Source organism: Pocillopora verrucosa, chromosome 7, assembly GCF_036669915.1.
Source record: "Pocillopora verrucosa isolate sample1 chromosome 7, ASM3666991v2, whole genome shotgun sequence".
NCBI lineage: Eukaryota > Metazoa > Cnidaria > Anthozoa > Scleractinia > Pocilloporidae > Pocillopora > Pocillopora verrucosa.
In genome coordinates, this window is record NC_089318.1 from 14209124 (window position 1) to 14226127 (window position 17004).

The 17004-nt window shown below is 36.9% G+C and overlaps 1 protein-coding gene, 1 long non-coding RNA gene and 1 pseudogene across 3 annotated transcripts; all 3 read left to right on the plus strand.

Annotated features, from left to right (window-relative positions):
• The first annotated feature begins 303 nt into the window (after positions 1-303).
• Positions 304-6402, plus strand: LOC136282686 (uncharacterized). Of its 2 annotated transcripts, XR_010718357.1 has the most exons (6): positions 304-856; positions 1268-1329; positions 1452-1505; positions 3787-3915; positions 5013-5055; positions 5753-6402. It is a non-coding gene; the product is annotated as an uncharacterized lncRNA (long non-coding RNA). The 2 variants fall into 2 exon arrangements; XR_010718356.1 differs by having other exon boundaries at positions 1452-3915.
• A 350-nt stretch (positions 6403-6752) lies between these two features.
• Positions 6753-9586, plus strand: LOC136282669 (uncharacterized). Its single transcript, XM_066170356.1, has one exon. It carries the CDS (start codon positions 6835-6837, stop codon positions 9268-9270), a length of 2436 nt encoding a protein of 811 aa, XP_066026453.1. The 5' UTR covers positions 6753-6834; the 3' UTR covers positions 9271-9586.
• A 5509-nt stretch (positions 9587-15095) lies between these two features.
• The window catches only part of LOC136282540 (uncharacterized), a 1962-nt pseudogene continuing 53 nt past the window's right edge, over positions 15096-17004 (plus strand).

The window sequence follows — 17004 nt, forward strand, 5'->3', positions numbered from 1 at the left end:
GCTAGCTTCAGTTTATAATTAAAATCACGTTTTGGTAAAACAACGACTTTGACCTTCATCGCCTACAAACCTTCGCGGCGGTTCACCGCCCAAATAACATTTCAAAGTGTTCGTTGTCTTCAAGGTATTTCTTGTCCTCTCGTTTGCAGTGTTTTATACAGTCGTGGTGTCAACAGAAAAGAAGTTATCTTACGGATTTTGTTTTTCTTAGAAAGCTTTCAAATGATAGCGAACGGTGAGCGCAATATCACAGGATTTACTCTATTCACTAAAAAAAAATCGCGCTTCGTCGAAGAAGTGTTGTTTCAACCTAAGAACGAAGTAGTAGCCGTTCCCAAAGTTGAAATTAAATGAGATTGAGTGAGCGATGTCCATGTTTACATTAAGTCTGACGTGGTAATTTTATTTTGACAATATTGTCATGAGAGAATCCGTCAAACATCTGAGAATTAAATTACGGACCGCATATGTGTGGTACAAACAAACTCACGGGTGAAATGGAGTTAGTCCTACTGCGAAATGAGCGTTTGAATTTCATTGTTTAATCATGGTACTTTTCAGCGCTGTATTTTCATGCTTTCTACTAGATTCATTTGAACTTCAGGAAATGGTTCAATTGTATCAAAAAAAAAACATGGAGCCACTTTCTCTTCTCTCAACATCTCGAGGCGTACTTATTGCTCGGATGATGATGAACATGCTTGCGCTACGATATTTTTTTCTTAAAGCTGGAAACCGAAGAATCAATCACTGAAATCGATAATCATCACATTTTGCGAGACGCGTCTGTGCTGTGATCGTGTAATTAAACGGGGTCTTGGCAATTTGAGCTCACAAGCATGCTGATAAGCACATGGTTAGTGTAAATAATTGTTGTTAACAGTTTTTTAATTCGAAAGCCGTTTTTGAGAGTCCGTTTCTGTAACCTTTTTGGATATTTTCTGTTGAATTCATTGAGGTAAAATTTCGGAATTTGATAAGTGATTATGAACGATAAATTCGTATCGTCACCATAATTAAGGGAGGTTTTGTTTACACATTATCAGTTTAATTCGCGAACCATTTCTGTAACATGCTTGGATATTTTCTTTTGAATTAATTGAGTCACACTCTCGGAATTTCATCAGTAATTAAGAACGATAAATCTGTATATGAAGCACAAGTGAAGCACATTTTATACTTTCCATTCGATTTTAGAAAACTGTACTTAATTGACTCTCGGTAAATTGACCTGCCATAACTCGTTGATTATTTTATTATTTTGTAGTCCCAAAGGCCCGGCTTATGACTCTGAAGGTACTGAACAGCTGTATTCAGAAGCAAAGACACGTAGGCAATATGCTTGTACATTATTTTTATTGTATAGGGTTTCTTTTATGTAACATATATACATTCCTTTAACTTCCTCCTTAATCTGCCTGCAAATAATTAAATTTTTGTTTTAATTCAAGTGTGAGGGGATAAAACAGAAGTGTCGTAAAGTTCTCTTTCCAGACTGAATTCAGGTGAGAACATCAGTAAAGTAGTTGATGTCATATGCTTCTCCTGAATCTTTGATTTTATTGCCCTGGTCTTTCTCACAAAGTCTCTTTTATATCTCTGTGTGCCAGCTAATGATTAAAATCTCAGTGAATATATAGATATGCCATATTTTAGCAGTCTTTTAAATTCCACCTTACATTTTTTGGCGTTTACTATTTTAGAATTCATAATTGGCATTCTCTTTTCACCCATGTAAAGAGATATCACACATTTCTTAACCTGAAATCTGAATCATGAAGTCGACTTCAATGAGTTTGAAACTTCATTGTACATAAGAACACTTTACTGAAGTATGATACATTAAATTGCTGTCTTTCTGGTACATATGATTACATAACCCTTTAACTCTCAAGATTTCATTAGTAATTCTCCTTACTGTCAGCCATACAATTTATGTGATGTTAGGTTGGAGAATTTGGAATTGGATCAACCAATTATCCCCTAATTGATATTTTTCTTTATTCTTATTACTCATCTGCATGATATTGTACTGATTGTGTAAGGAGAAATTCTGTGTAGGTCAATAGTGGGACTGAAAGGGTTAAAATGGGGAATTCACTAGATTGTAATAATTAAAATTTTCTTATGCTTTCAAATGTAACAAAAAAATGTGATGAGAATCTGATGTTATGAACAATGGAAAACCCTGTTGCTGGTAGGTTATGTCCCATAAATGTTCATGGGAATTACTTTTCTTTGATAGCAAGGATACAGAAGTTTTGAAAGCTGATAGAAATAAGCTGGTTGCAAGTAATGAAAAACAAACTGACAAATTCATACCTTACTGCTTGACATGCATCACTCAAACATGTCAGTTGAGTGTATCTACCATTGTAAAGGTGTCTGTCATGAAAAATATTTCTTGGTGTAGCTGCTGTTCTTTGTTGATCTTTGTAGCCAAAAATGCTGGTAAAGGTACTGAAGTTCAATTTTTATGTACAAAAAGCACCCTCAAAGGTGGAAGAGTAGAAGACCATAGACTGATGTTTACTAGGCACTTGCACCCACCACAACTTTATATTCAAGCGATACTCTACATATATAAAACTGATTACATGATGTCTTTAACCCTTTACACCCTAACATCAGTATGCATATTCTTCATACTATACTCTATATGTTTCCTAACGTTCTGGAAAGGAGAATTTGTTTAACAATCAAGAGGTTCTTCAGTTGAATATTGTTTCCTTTTTTCTCATGAACTTAATGCTTGATTTAGGGATGATATTGAAAGGAGAAATTAGATGCTAGTCACTCTCAGGGATTAAAGTGTTAATAACTGTGTGCATTTTATATGCTCCTTGCATTTGTTTGCAGCAATAGTTAAAATTGTTAGGAAAGCAAACAGATGAACAGAAGAAAGTGAAATGAGGAAAACTGTAAACTTTACCAGATGATAGAAGAAACAATCACAGAATACCTAAGAAGGGAAACTTGAATTGGGCTAGCCAATTTCCTCTATTGCCCTTCATGTTTTTGATCAAATAAAATCTAATCAGTAGTAGGGTTTGCTTACAATGTGTCAAATCACCAGTGTGGACTTGATTCTTCTCAGATGTCAGCTGGCAAAAGATAGATACTAAAAATAGATGACCATAAGAAAAAGTACACATCTTCTAAAAAATCACACTGAAGTGGTGGCATGATTGATTTGTGATATTTAGAATGACAGAAGCAGGAAAACCACATTGAGCTTTTTCCTATTCACTTGTAAGTTTATTAGATTTCAGATTCAACATTCAAACTGGGTGAGATTAAATATATTCATAACATGCTTCATTATGGTTTGTATACATGGAAAGGTAATTGTTATTGTAGCTTTACAGATGTTTTCTTTGCCACCACAACTAACATTCATGGCAAATGACAGTTAACATAGATTGTTTCAAGAACTTTCTTCCTTTCTCTCCAATACTATTTACTATTTCTGAAGCACTATTAACCATTTACACCCTAGCATCAGTATGCATGTTCTCTGTATTGTTCTCTATACAATTCCTAATGTATTGGCAGGGAGAATTTGTTTAACAATCAGGAGGTTCTTCAGTTTATTATTATTTCCTGTATTCTCATAACCTTAATTTTTTATTCAGGGGTTATATTGAAAGGGGAAATTAGATGCGAGTCACTCTCAGGGACTAAAGGGTTAAAGGAAGAAGATTATTAGAAAATTATAACTTTTGATTCAAGCAAGTATTTGAATATGAGAGTACATGTAACATTTGATATTTTCAAATGTAACAGGATGATCAAGCTGAAGATAACCTCAAAAAGGAGTGAACTTGACTGTAACAACTAGGTGACTACTTTGGAAACTTGAGCACTTAGTAAATACACCTTGGCCTGCAATTCTCATAATTACAGTTTGCTGAGGTAATTGAAATGTCAATCCCCAAGCAGGAACTTTCCACATGACCTGTACAGTCATGAGCAATGAGATAACTTTAGAAAAACACATTTGTTTCAGTAGAACTATCGTAAGTACGGTACTACGTTGTGACAAAAATTAATGATTTCCTGTAAATATGAATGTGTGGGAGAAGTTATAGTGGTAACTGACCCTTTTTTGCTAGGATGTATAAGATTTGATTATTGTAATGTATATCTCTTAGCTTTTAAACTTTCAATTTTGTATCAACTGTAACTGTTTACCATATCTATTTCTTTGTACCTCAACCCCTCAAAAGTTGAAGCAGGTTAGTCAATTACCTGACTTTCTTTGTTTGGAATTGTGTGATTATAAAATTTTGCTGTGTAAGTTGCCACATTGCAGCATGTAATATTATCATTTCAATTGCATTAAGTAATCTTGCTTAAGCTTTCACTAATGAATGGTTTTTCTTACCAATACTCATACCCAAACTAAACATTGATGTAAGGAATTGGTCACAAGATATGTGAGTTTTAAAGGGTGGGAAACTAGAAAAGCAAGGATCCCCTGTTAATCAGGACTGAAATTAAAGTGGGCTCTGCTATTTTAATTCATGTTTTTACTTTGACCTGCATGAAAGTTAAATGAATTGGCATTTATATGATGCACAAAGCAAGAATATAAATGACCTAGCTTAATAGGTTATAAACTTGAAATAAGAGAGTTGTGCAGACCATATCTTGCCTTTTATCCTTCTCTGGATATTATGTTATTTGAGTAACTCAAATAACATAGTTACTATCAGTCTCTCTCACTCTCACTCTCACTTTCCACTGAGCTTGTGGAAAGATGATAACCTCAGTATTTTTTTTTAATGAAGAAAGGAAAGCCTACCTTCTTACCATAGTGTTTTTGAGCATCAGCAGTACATACCTAATCTTATTTGTACATGAAGTTGATTGTTCTAGGTAGGCTAACCTAGTAAATTAGTCATGAAAAATTCTTGAACCTGTCGTTGAATGAATGTTTGACTCAATTCTACCTGACAAACCTAAACTTAATAAATACAAACTTGAAATTTATTTCTTCTCCTTTTGAGGTGTGCATCAAAATTTTGAAGTCATGGCAGGCTTGAACTACAGGTATTGACTAATTATTTTGTAATGGTGTTTACAAATTGTGGGAAATGGTTGGGTTGAGACATAATACAAAAACTTGTCAGTCATAGTCAAATGAAAACTTTTTACAGATCAATAAAATTTATTGTTGTTTCATGTTGCAACAACTCTATCTTCCAGTAAATTCAACTATTTGCAAACATGAGAAAATACCATCTAAACCTTTTCAATCCATTTAATATAGCCAATAACAACATCAACTAAAAACTTAAAAACTAAAGAGAAAACTTGATTGATGTTTGGAATTGATTGCTGTGATGTAAAAATGAAATACACGTATTATCACAAGTGTTCCACGAATGTCTTCATGATTGAATCCTAAGTCTCTCTTCGTCATCAAGTTTTAATTATGACATTTTAGTTCTAGCTTGTCTTCTTTTAAAGCAAACTTTTGCAGCGCAAGAAACATGCTAGACAAAATTTCGTACTTCATTAGCTAGAGTTGCTACGATCATGGGCAGTTGGCTTAAAGACACCTACATAATAAGTAGTTACAGCAGTGGTTACCAAATCAATAATAGAAAGAATCTCAAAAAGACACCGTGTATTTCCAGCCAGAGGACAATCATGACACAATAATAGCCAAAAAATACACTTTACACTTTAAAAAATTACAGGTTCAAAACTGAGTTGAAAATGAATTTTCTTTTTAATTTTTAAGCGGAACAGAGGAGGTTGAAACGTTAGGGGAAAAACGGTGGGGCAAGCAGTCATACCTGGCAACTTCAAGAGAAGATATAAGAGAAGCCCATACGATTCTGACGTCTTGATTTACTAATTCACTGCCATCACTTGTATACTCCTCAATCGAGGAGTGATGTCTAAACTCGAAGTAGTTTACTGTCGTTTCTATCAATTTTGGCTCATTTTCCTAAACCAAAATTATCAGTCACGCTCAAAAGAATATAATTTCAACTGATGCTGGCATCGCACACTTCCTTTGAATAAAAAAGATTCCCAGTCTTCGAAAATTTGCTCAAAACATCAGGAATAACAACGAAGGTCCTTAGCAGCATGCGTACTGATGGCTTTGCAATTTGTGAGAATGTCGTCCCCAGGTTCCAAACCTCGTCAATTCTACCCTTCCCTCCCCACCCCCCGGACCGGTCTCTCAATTCCCTTGGAAAAACTTTCCTACAGTCAGTGCTGAAGAGTTTTATTACAGCTTTTATTATAATGAAGGGCTAGAAAATAAACTAACAAGAGCTCCGCTTTTAGGCTTGGCTAAATCTATATATTATGACTCTCAAATTTCTGTTCCAGCTGCGTTTCCAAGTTCAACTATTGTTCAATTTGTATATCCCTGGCCTGTGATCGACACTTTGAGGTTGACAAATATTTCGCAGTTTTTCAGTACGCCCACGATTGACAAATTTAAAATTTGGCGGAGAAAAATTTTGTCGAGGTTTTTGATGATTATAAACAGAATCTAATAGCCCAGTGCGCCCGAGCCAGCTCATCGAGTACATCAGGCTATGTAAACACGGAAATCATTTTACATTTCTTTTATAAAATAACTAATGAAAGAGGAACGAAAACCGTGTTTACATGCGCTCATGTAAAATAGTTTTATGGCTAATCAGAGCGCGCGAACTATTTGAATTATTTTATAAAGAACATTCTTCAACACCGCTGGAATGTAGTTTTGCTTGCGGTTGTGGTTTCGCTTATAATATTTATGAGGCGGATCTCGGATCTGTCATAGCCTAATTTGCATACATTTTTTGATGGGTAAAGCTCGTCATGCTTGGATTACCGTCTGATTATAATCACAACATGGCCGTCAAGTTTATAGCTCCTTTCTCTGTGCTTCTTTTCTTTCTCTCTTCTTGTCAAGCCAAGCCAGAGAACTGCAGTGAGGCTCAATGCAAGGTCGTACCGGTTGGAAAAGGGACTGCGTCCGAATTCCGCTTTAAGGCTTCCGAGAAGGGTGTCAGAATAGTCTACTTGGATTTGAAGTTCCGTAACGACAGCTACCGTCCATTAGAGTCAGAAAACGAGTTTCTCCCCAATAGATGGGTTTGGGCGAGTTTGATCAGCGAGCCAATGTTGTCTTTGTCCTACGACTACGACATTTTGTCTTTGGGCCTCCTTAAATACCAAAGAAGAAGTATGGATGTGCTGTTGGAAGATCAACCAAGCGGATGCCTTGCGAACTTCAACTCATCCTGTCAAAACAAGGTAGTTGGAAGAGCGCTTCTGAATATGACACAGTTAAACTCAGGTGAACCTCCAGATAGGAATATTGTTTGTGTTGCAATGATTGAAGATTATGTTTTCTGGAACTATTTTGATGGAAATGTCAAATTCCGGTGCTGTGAGATTAGCAAAGAAGAAACCGAGGAGTCTGCTTACATTCAATGTGAGCTGGAGGTTCAAGTTAGCGGTTGGTTCAAAGCTTTTAATGGTACCCTCAACCTTTTTACTGTACTAATGATGCTTTATTGTCCAGCGTTTCTCCTTTTTCTTCCGGATTCCATTTTCAATCTTCAAGAGGAGTGTCAAAAAGAAGAGCGACGCGAAAACGAGCAACAATCAGAAGTCAGCTATCATCGACAGAGCAATCAACAAAGAAGCAGGTACGGATCAACCAATGAAGCTTCAGCAAATATCACTGCAGAAAATGACGATTTAGTTTCTCTTGTAACTTTACCTATTCAGACTCAGAGTCAGCAAGCTAATTCCCAAATAGGCGAAGACACATCAAACAAAAATGTACAAAGTCTACTTTATTTGGATGAACCAAATCCAATAACCCTCTCATATTTTCTCAGAACCTATACTAAACAACGTACAGAATTATTTTCATTTCATTCCAAATTTGCATTTCTCTGGTACTGTGTTATTCCAATTTTTTTGTACCTAAGATTAGGATTAAACTACATTGTAGAAAGTAAATTTATGGAGGAGGTGCATAAAAAACCAACGGCATCTCTGGTAGGACCGTTGTTTTCATATCTTTTCAATTTTCAAGGTTTTCTCGCGTGGCTAATGCCTCTCGCTCCTTTGATTTTGATTTTATTCTCAAGTCCTAAGGATTTCCTAATTACTGTCAGAGAGGATATTAGACAAGTCATATGCCCTGTTTGCAGAGAAAATACGGTTTCAGCAGGAGAGGACATGCTCCGACACTTAAGAAAATTATCAGTAAGCAGTTACAAGTTAGCGTCGTGTTTAATTAACTTTCACCAAAAAGCACTAGCAAAATCTATAAAGTTCTTTACACATTACGCTATTGAGAAAATGGGTCCGCCATGGAAACGAGCTAAAACTCCTTTCATTGCTTTGTGGGTGTTATTCTGGGATGTTGTCTTAGTCATAGTTGTTGGTGTCATTTTAGGAGGAATATGCCTCTGTCTATTGTTATTAGGGTTAATCTTGCTCATTTATTGTTATTCACCGTGGGGTAGTCTCATGCTTTTCTGTTTAAGGAAACTTGGGCAAATGTTAAAAAAATGGAGCCTTGAAGTATTCAAGAAATGCCGTCATTGTCTCGCGCCGATGTTCATCAGTGTTCAAGTTGGTTTTCAGCTACTGCTAATGCCAATATTAACAGACGGCTGTTTGGTAGGGGGCCTTTCTTGTCGATGTATCACTCGCATGTTTGGCTTAGTTACTTTAGGTCTAGTGTTAAATGCGTCAATTGCGGGCCCATTCTTAGCACTCTTTATCGCTGCTTTAACAAACATTTATCTATGCTACTATAATCTGCAAATGTACTACCGAGATGTGAAAGAAATGATTTCGGAGAAGTGGCAGACTCTTGATGGAAAACGCGAGCACGGTGCAATTCCAGAAGATCTATTTTGGCGCATTTGCAGTGAAGCGTCAAATTCAAATAAGGCAGTTCCACCAGTTAGGGGTGAAGTAAACCGCATGCTTAGCAATATGGCTATCATTTTGATATTTCTATTTTTGGTTTTCTGCTCTATATTTCTGGTGACTGATGCGAGCAGTATGTCAGCAGTGCCATCAACGATTGCTGTGTTTTTAAGCGGAGCTATTCCTAGCTTACTTTTCAAGGGATTGACACACGGAAAGCGATTTACGGGTGAGACAAGGGCGAGAATGATTAGAGAAATCGAGGAGGCGGTTATAAAGTACAAGGAAAGTACCGCGGTAGAGTTGTATAATCTGTTACAAAAGGACACTTTATCGAATGAACTGACTTTGGACTAATACAATGAAGGGTTATGATATTCGGAAAGTGCCGCGATCGTCGTGCGTCCCTTTCTCATCCTTTGCTTGGTTTCGTGAAGAAGGGCGCATCAGCTTTCCCAGCTTCTACTATTTTTCATATTCATTCCTTAGTTCTTCTAAGTACTCTAAAAGGACATTCTCATTTTATAAGATATGAACTAGAAGTAAGATTAGATAACTTATTGATTTTGCCAATGTCAGTCCTGACGCTATGTGTGCTATGTTCCATCAGTTATTAATCAATGCTATCACTTATTAATCGTTGCTTGACTGAGTATTATGTACTTCAAGGCCTCTGTACTGAAATAAATATTTCATAAATTGCATTCATGACTTTGTATTTCCTTTGGTATTGCGGAAAATAATTTCACAGATCATTATTCTGCCTCTCTTCCCTTTCTTAAGCAGACAGCCCGACATATGACCTGCTGCTAGCCTTCGGAGCTAAATCAGAGGTTCAGCAGATAGCGGCAAAATGAGTGCGTGTGCTCGGCGGATTTGGCGCGTTCGAGGAGCGTTTAGTGATTCCATCGTAAATGAATTTCGTTGGGAGACGAAAAAAACTCACAGTTACTGATCTGACTCAAGTGTAAAAATAAATCAGTTTGCTCTTATGGAAAGGAATGAAAAGAAAGCAGCGTTCATCGTAAGCTGTTTGTTTTTTTGCTTTTTTATCCAGACATGTTAAGTGGCAACTTTGTAGCACTGTTATGAATGTTCTACTTCTGTCCCTAGATTTACATCTACCGCAAGGTTTTTTGTGTTGAATTAAAGAGAGACGAGGTTTAACAGAAATTTTCCTGAAAACGGGAACCTTATCAATTTTTGTTTGCGCTTATCTCCGAAAAATAAAAACAAACAAACAATGGGAATTTTATAAATGCAGCCATTGTGTTACCATAGAAATAGTCGTCCCCATTCCTTTACGCGCCTAAAAATTTCTCACACATAAAAAGCATGTGCACTCATTTTGTCGCTGTGTATGGGCTGCTCATGCGCAGTTTCTTTCAACTTTGTTATGCAAAAAAAGTTTCCTTTTAATGCGTGGTTGTGTTCATGCTCCAGAGAGATTACCAGAAATGATTATCAAACATTAAGTAGCTTGTATATTAATGAAACGATGAAACAATGTTGATCTTTGCTATCACAATGTGCCATTGTCTTGCAGACAATTATTTGCCTCAGCCTTCGGCTTTTCAAATAAGTGTCCCTTCTGACCAGATATCTCGATGTTTTGCTTATTCTCTTCTGACAAGTGATAATATACACCAGTCCCCATCTTCAAAGACCCCTATAAACGTTGATACTCCTTCATGTACTGCTTTATGGCGTAATTTATGCTTATGTTTAAAGTGTGGCGAGCTAACCAGAGTCTCAGTAACCTCAAGGTTTAGGGCCAAGCCATGATTTTTCAAAGTTTCTCCCGACGATCTATTCTGTAAGCTGCAGTGCAGGTGTCTTATTAGGCCAAGTTAACATTAAGAAGCTTGCGATCGTTTATACAACCGGCCATGTTTGATTGGGAGCTAGAGTCGACGATGAAGGGAAGGGGTCTGGAAAGGAGTATTTTTCATTGCCCAACCCCCTCCCCTCTCCTTCTTTTTTACCGTCGCTCACCCTCTTGGTACAAGTCTCTCCCCAGCCTTCCACTGCTGTAAAACTTTAAGATGGCAGTCGGCAAAATTGCTCTCTTTCTGCAGTCTATCTCTCTTGTTGTGTTTCAGATCAATGTAAACTGGCATTGGTTCTTTTAAATTAATGAATCAAAGGAACATTTGTATATTAATATAAATTATAAACAGATTTAATTTTGAACAGATGTTTCTTATCTATACACCGTAAGGAGTGTAGTTTGCAAATTGTTCTAACAGTTTTTCTTAACTGTCTGGCAGAGGCGTAATGAAACTAAAGAAAACTATCATTTGGGTATTTTTCCTTCATATGACACTAATTTCTCCCCTTTAGGCTTCTTACTTTCGATGTTACGTTTGACTGCATTTTCAATTTTGCCAACATCTGTCTCCTGGTTAGACAACTAAAACGTTTTTCTTTAGTTGATCTCTTAAAAACAATCTAGTTATCACCCCGGCTACAAATACAGCTACTGTGGAGACTACCGACGAAATTTTAAATGTCCTCCCGAAGAACATCATGGTACACCACGACGCAAATAAAAAGATTAAAACAAGACATGTTTTGAAGCCTACGCATGATCCCAGGCATAACCGGTAACACTCTTCGCTCAGATTCTGAATCGCTAATGCAAATGACCCAGAAAAGATCTATGGGGATCGTATCCTTGTCGGTCAGACTATCACTGTTATCACTGCTTTGCACTTGTCACTTTTGAGAAATCATTTGTTTGGCATCCTGATTGCGCATTTGCAGGTTGTAGTAGCAAACGTAAGTGTTTGTTGTGGTTGCAAGTAGGAATGTTACAAAAGGGGAGGTAAACTCTGCATTAAAAATTAATCCTAGAATGATAAAAACCAAACATTCTTACAATAAATCGTCAAAAAGAAGTTGCTATGTCTCTATTTAACAGTAACATCCCCTTATAATAAAAACCTATCAACCAATTCTATACAGCGTCATATGGTGACGGTTTTCCATTGATCTTCCGACAGTGAAAAGAGAGAAAAGTGGCAAACAAACCATACTAAAAAAATGATGACCCTATAACAATTGCTCAGAAAAACAGAGCTCCGAAATATATGCAAACAAGTACTGTGACCTTTCAGGAACAAGGCGTTTTTAGCCTGATCAGCGCTTCAATTGTCGGGTTTGGCTCGGCGAGGGGTGCAAGAGAACAAAAATATGAAGATAGAGAAAACCGCCATTCTGAGGGCCATACTTACTATTGGGTACTCCAACGTAAATCCTTGTAAAGATTAAAAAAAAATTAAAAACAAGAAGGCCTTTAGGAGCAGCCAATGTTTGTCTGTGTATTACCGCTGAAAAAGTAATGACGTGTCTGTTATGACAACGAGGCCGTTGGCTTGCTTTGTTTGTTTAGATGGCTAAACGATCAAACATTGGCTCCTAAAGCAAACTGTTTGATGAAAATGTTTCATCTAACTCAATCATAGGGAGTCATTCAAATGCAGTGTTAAAGAGAAGCGGCTCTGCGTGTTGTTGGACGAAAGTGTTTAATCGTTCTGCAGGTGATACTCAGTGTCATCCTGATGGTTCAAGTGACGACGCTATTCTCACACACTTTTTTACTAGAAGCCGAGAAATTTTGCTATCCAAACAAGGCATTTCCATCATAACTCACCTCTAGACTTTGACTGCGTGACATGCCTTCATTTCAAGAATAAAAGGGACGATAGTGAAAAAACTCATAAATGTATTCGTGCTGAATCCAGTTCACGCTGTTTAACCAACCAAGGTCTTCAAAAAAATCCATTCCTGAGGTACTACTCACTGCGAATCTTTTTGCACCAATGAAGATAAACAGGCGCAATTCCTTCACGATATCAAGCACTTTCCGTGTCAGGTAAAACATAAATGTAAATATACCTTGACCTCGAAAGAAGACAAAAATCCTTTTTTTATTATTATTATTATTTCTAATTTTGTATAAAAACTTGCGACGTTGATTTCGCTGCCTTGAGACTGCAACCACATCAAAGGACTCAGTTCATACTTCTACCTGTGTAAGCAGAACGTGTGAAACAGGACGACCTTGCCTCAATCTTTTGATGTGAGAAACACAAGATCTAGTAGAGTATAATGATTTTAGTAGAAAATGTGTGAATTCGGGACATTGGCTGGAAACCATTACTGCGTCGTAGAAAAGAACACCATGCCATCTTTATGTACAAATTAATTAACAACCATTCATGTAATACTATTCCTGTCACATTTAATCGGGACTTTCATGGTTACAATACAAGATCGAGAAATGACGTTCGAAAATCCAGTGCCACAAGAAGATGGGGTCATTGGTCGTCAGTTAACTTTAGCGCAGATGTATGGAATGGTTTAGACATCTCACTAAGAAATGCAAACTCACTGCCTGCCTTCAAACGTGGCCTGTCTAAATTTAATTTTGAATTTTAATTTACCTTACTAGTATTACTCTTAGTTAATACTTTGTGATTAGTATTTTTAATTAGTTCTTAGATTTAGTTTTAGTTATTTGTTTTTTATTTGTAATTTATCTTTGTATTAGTATTTAATTTAAGAGGACCCTCCTGTAAACCACTTTTGTGACGCTGGCATCCTCATTAAAGATTATAGTATATATACATTACCTTTGTACTTTATGCGAAAATAAATCTATTCATCATATTGTCTATAAACTCCGCATATATCAGTGGTAGATGTATCATCCTTTTTCACTAGTGAAAAATAACGTTAGCTTTCACCGTCTGTCTGGGCTGTCGGTTCTTTGACGGGTAAAAAATCGCCTCATGCAGTAAATTAAAGCTTGGAGTCCGCAGCGTGGTGTATGTTCGTCTCATCATTACCGACATTAGTGATCTTTATTTGCGCTTGGAAAATGCTACTTCTCGGCGCAAATAGTAACGCATCGGCTTGCTTCGACAAGCAGATTTTTGAATCAATGCAGACGGAACAGTTTCAAACTGAACTGAGCTAAGTTGCTGTTGTTATGATGCGTTCAGCAAAGTGCTCATCGCTTCTTTGATTGCATGCCAGTGAGAATAAATCGAAATTAGGGAAACAGAAGCCTTGTTCGTCAGATTTGAAAGCAGAATTGAAATAAAACTGAAAAGTGTTACGATGAAACGAATCATTACAACGAAATGCTTGTTTAAGAAATGCATATCTGATATATTTCAAATAGAGGAAAAAAAAATTATCTAAGGCTTTAAAATTCAGCAAAAGTTATCACTGTTCCTCTTAAAATTATCTAACTCCATGATTTTGTAGCCATTGTTTCCAATCTATATATGCAAGAAGCCTCCTCCTCTGCGGTCACTCCATGCCTTCGTGCGACTCCCACCTAGCTCGTACTTCTATAGTTTTGGACAGAGGGGAGCAGAAAACCAACCTCTCACTCTTTTCGAAATTTTTTAGGCGAAATTAAAAGCATATTTGGCACACGTGTGCAATCAACAACCTGCTCAGCGGCTCAGTGTAATTTGTTTTACTCACACAATCCTTGTCGAGTCAACAGATAAATGTGAGGAAAAACAACGACAACAACAACATCAACAGCAAAATTGAAAGATACGAAAATCATTGCCTTTACATGTAAAATAATGGCCTTTGTTATTATTTCAAGCAGCATCAAAGAAAACCACAGTGCAAGGATGTAGTTAATGTAAAATTTTTTGTTAATAAAATCAATCAATCAATTAATCATTTTTTAATTAATTTGAAAAACACACCAATATCTCTATATGAGATTATAAATTATTGATACACCTCGTAAATTGGTTAAGTTATTTCGAATAAGTTACCTTTCATTTATTGAAAATCAAGTAGGAAAAAGAATAAAGGAAGGAAGACAATGAGAACTGTGGAATTTCTTTGGCTTACATTGTGCACTTTAAAGTAAGCATGAGTTTTTACTTCCACGCGAGGGTTTAACCTTAAAAAAAGCATGCATGATAGTGCCGCTAACATTAACGTGTGTACCTCTCTGGAAAACATTTGTATTATGACCAAAAAAAGTCATCTTAAAGATTTTGGGTTACTCTCGCTATACCATTTGGACGCCGAAAAGTGCCAAAAAAGTAATTGCCGAAAATTCAGATCTGTCTTACCCTAATTTGCATAATTGGTGGGTAAAGCTCGTCATGTTTGGATTACCGTCTGATTATAATCAAAACATGGCCATCAAGTTTATTACTCCTTTCTCTGTGCTTCTTTTCTTTCCTTCTTCTTGCCAAGCCAAGCCAGAGAACTTCAGTGAGGCTCAGTGCAAGGTCTTACCAGTTGGACAAGAGACTGCGCCCGAATTCTGCGTTCAGGCTTCCGAGAAGGGTGTCAGAATAGTCTACTTGGCTTTGAAGTTCCGTAACGACAGCTACCGTCCATTGGAGTCGGAAAACGAGTTTCTCCCAAATAGATGGGTTTGGGCGAATATGATCAGCGAGCCAATGTTGTCTTTGTCCTATGACTATGATATTTTGTCTTTGGGCCTCCCTCCTTAAATACCAACCAAGAAGTATGGAGATGCTGTTGGAAGATCAACCAAGCGGATGCCTTGCGAACTTCAACTCATCCTGTCAAAAAAAGGTAGTTGGAAGAGAACTTCTGAGTTTGACACAGTTAAACTCAGGTGAACCTCCAGATAGGAGTGTTATTTGTGTTGCGATGATTGAAGATTACTTTAGAGACTTTTTATGTATCTTATTTGATGGAAATGTCAAATTCCAGTGCTGTGAGATGAACAAAGAGGAAACCACGGAGTCTGCTTACATTCAATGTGGGCTGGATGTTTAAGTTAGCGGTTCGTTCAAAGCTTTTAATGTCGCCTTTTGACTGTGCTAATGCTGCTTTATTGTCCAGTGTTTCTCCTTTTCCTGCCAGATTCCATTTTCAATCTTCAACAGGAGTGTGAAAAAGAAGAACGACGCGCAATCGAAGAACAATCAGAAGACAGCCATCATCGACAGGGCAGTCTACAAAGAAGCAGGTACGGATCAACCGATGAAGCTTCAGCAAATGTCAATGCAGAAAATAACGACTCAGTTCCTTCTGTAACTTTAGCCATTCCGACTCAGAGTCAGCAAACTAATTCCCAAATAGGCGCATATACATCAAACAAACCTATGCAAAGTTTACTTTATGTAGACGAACTAAATCCAATTACCTCCTATTTTCTCAGAACCTATACCAAAGGACGTACAGAATTATTTTCATTTAATTTCAAACTTGCATTTCTCTGGTACTGTGTTATTCCAAGTTTTGCGTACCTAAGATTAGGATTAAACTACATTGTAGAAAGTAAATTTATGAAGGAGGTGCATAAAAAACCAAAGACATATCTGGTAGGACCGTTGTTTTCATATGTTTTTGATGTTCAAGGTTTAGTCAGAACGCTTATGGCTCTCGCTTCTTTGATTTTGATTTTATTTTCAAGTCCTAAGGATTTCCTAATTACTGTCAGAGAGGATGTTAGACAAGTTATATGCCTTATTTGCAAAGAAAATACGGTTTCAGTAGGAGAGGACATGCTCCGACACTTAAGAAAATTAGCAGTAAACAGTTACAAGTTAGCTTCGTGCTTAATTAACGTTCACCAAAAACACTAGCAGGGTCTATAAAGTTCTTTACACATTGGGCTATCGGGAAAGTGGGTCCATCATTGAAACGAGCTAAAACCCCTTTCATTGCTTTGTGGGTGTTATTCTGGGATGTTATCTTGGTCATGGTTGTGGGCGTCATTTTTGGAGGAATAAGCCTCTGTCTATTGTTATTAGGATTAGTCTTGCTTATTTTTTGGTATTCACCGTGGTTTAGTTTTTTATCTGCCTGTGGTAGGAGACTTCGACAAATGGAAAAAGATGAATAGGCAGGGAAAACCCTAATTGTGACAAAAGTTGTTTAAAGTTGCTTGTCGTTAATATTTTTCAATGTTTTATCTACTCATAGCGTTAGTATTAACAGACGGCTGTGTGGTAGGGGGCATGTCTTGTCAATGTATCACTCGCATGTTTGGTTTGGTCATTTTAGGTCTAGTGTTAAATGCATCAATCGTAGGCCCATTTGTAGCATTATTTATCGTTGCTTTAA

Excerpts from the sequence above, each read along its gene's own strand:
- LOC136282669 (XM_066170356.1), top strand. The coding sequence starts at position 6,835 with ATGCTTGGATTACCGTCTGATTATAATCACAACATGGCCGTCAAGTTT.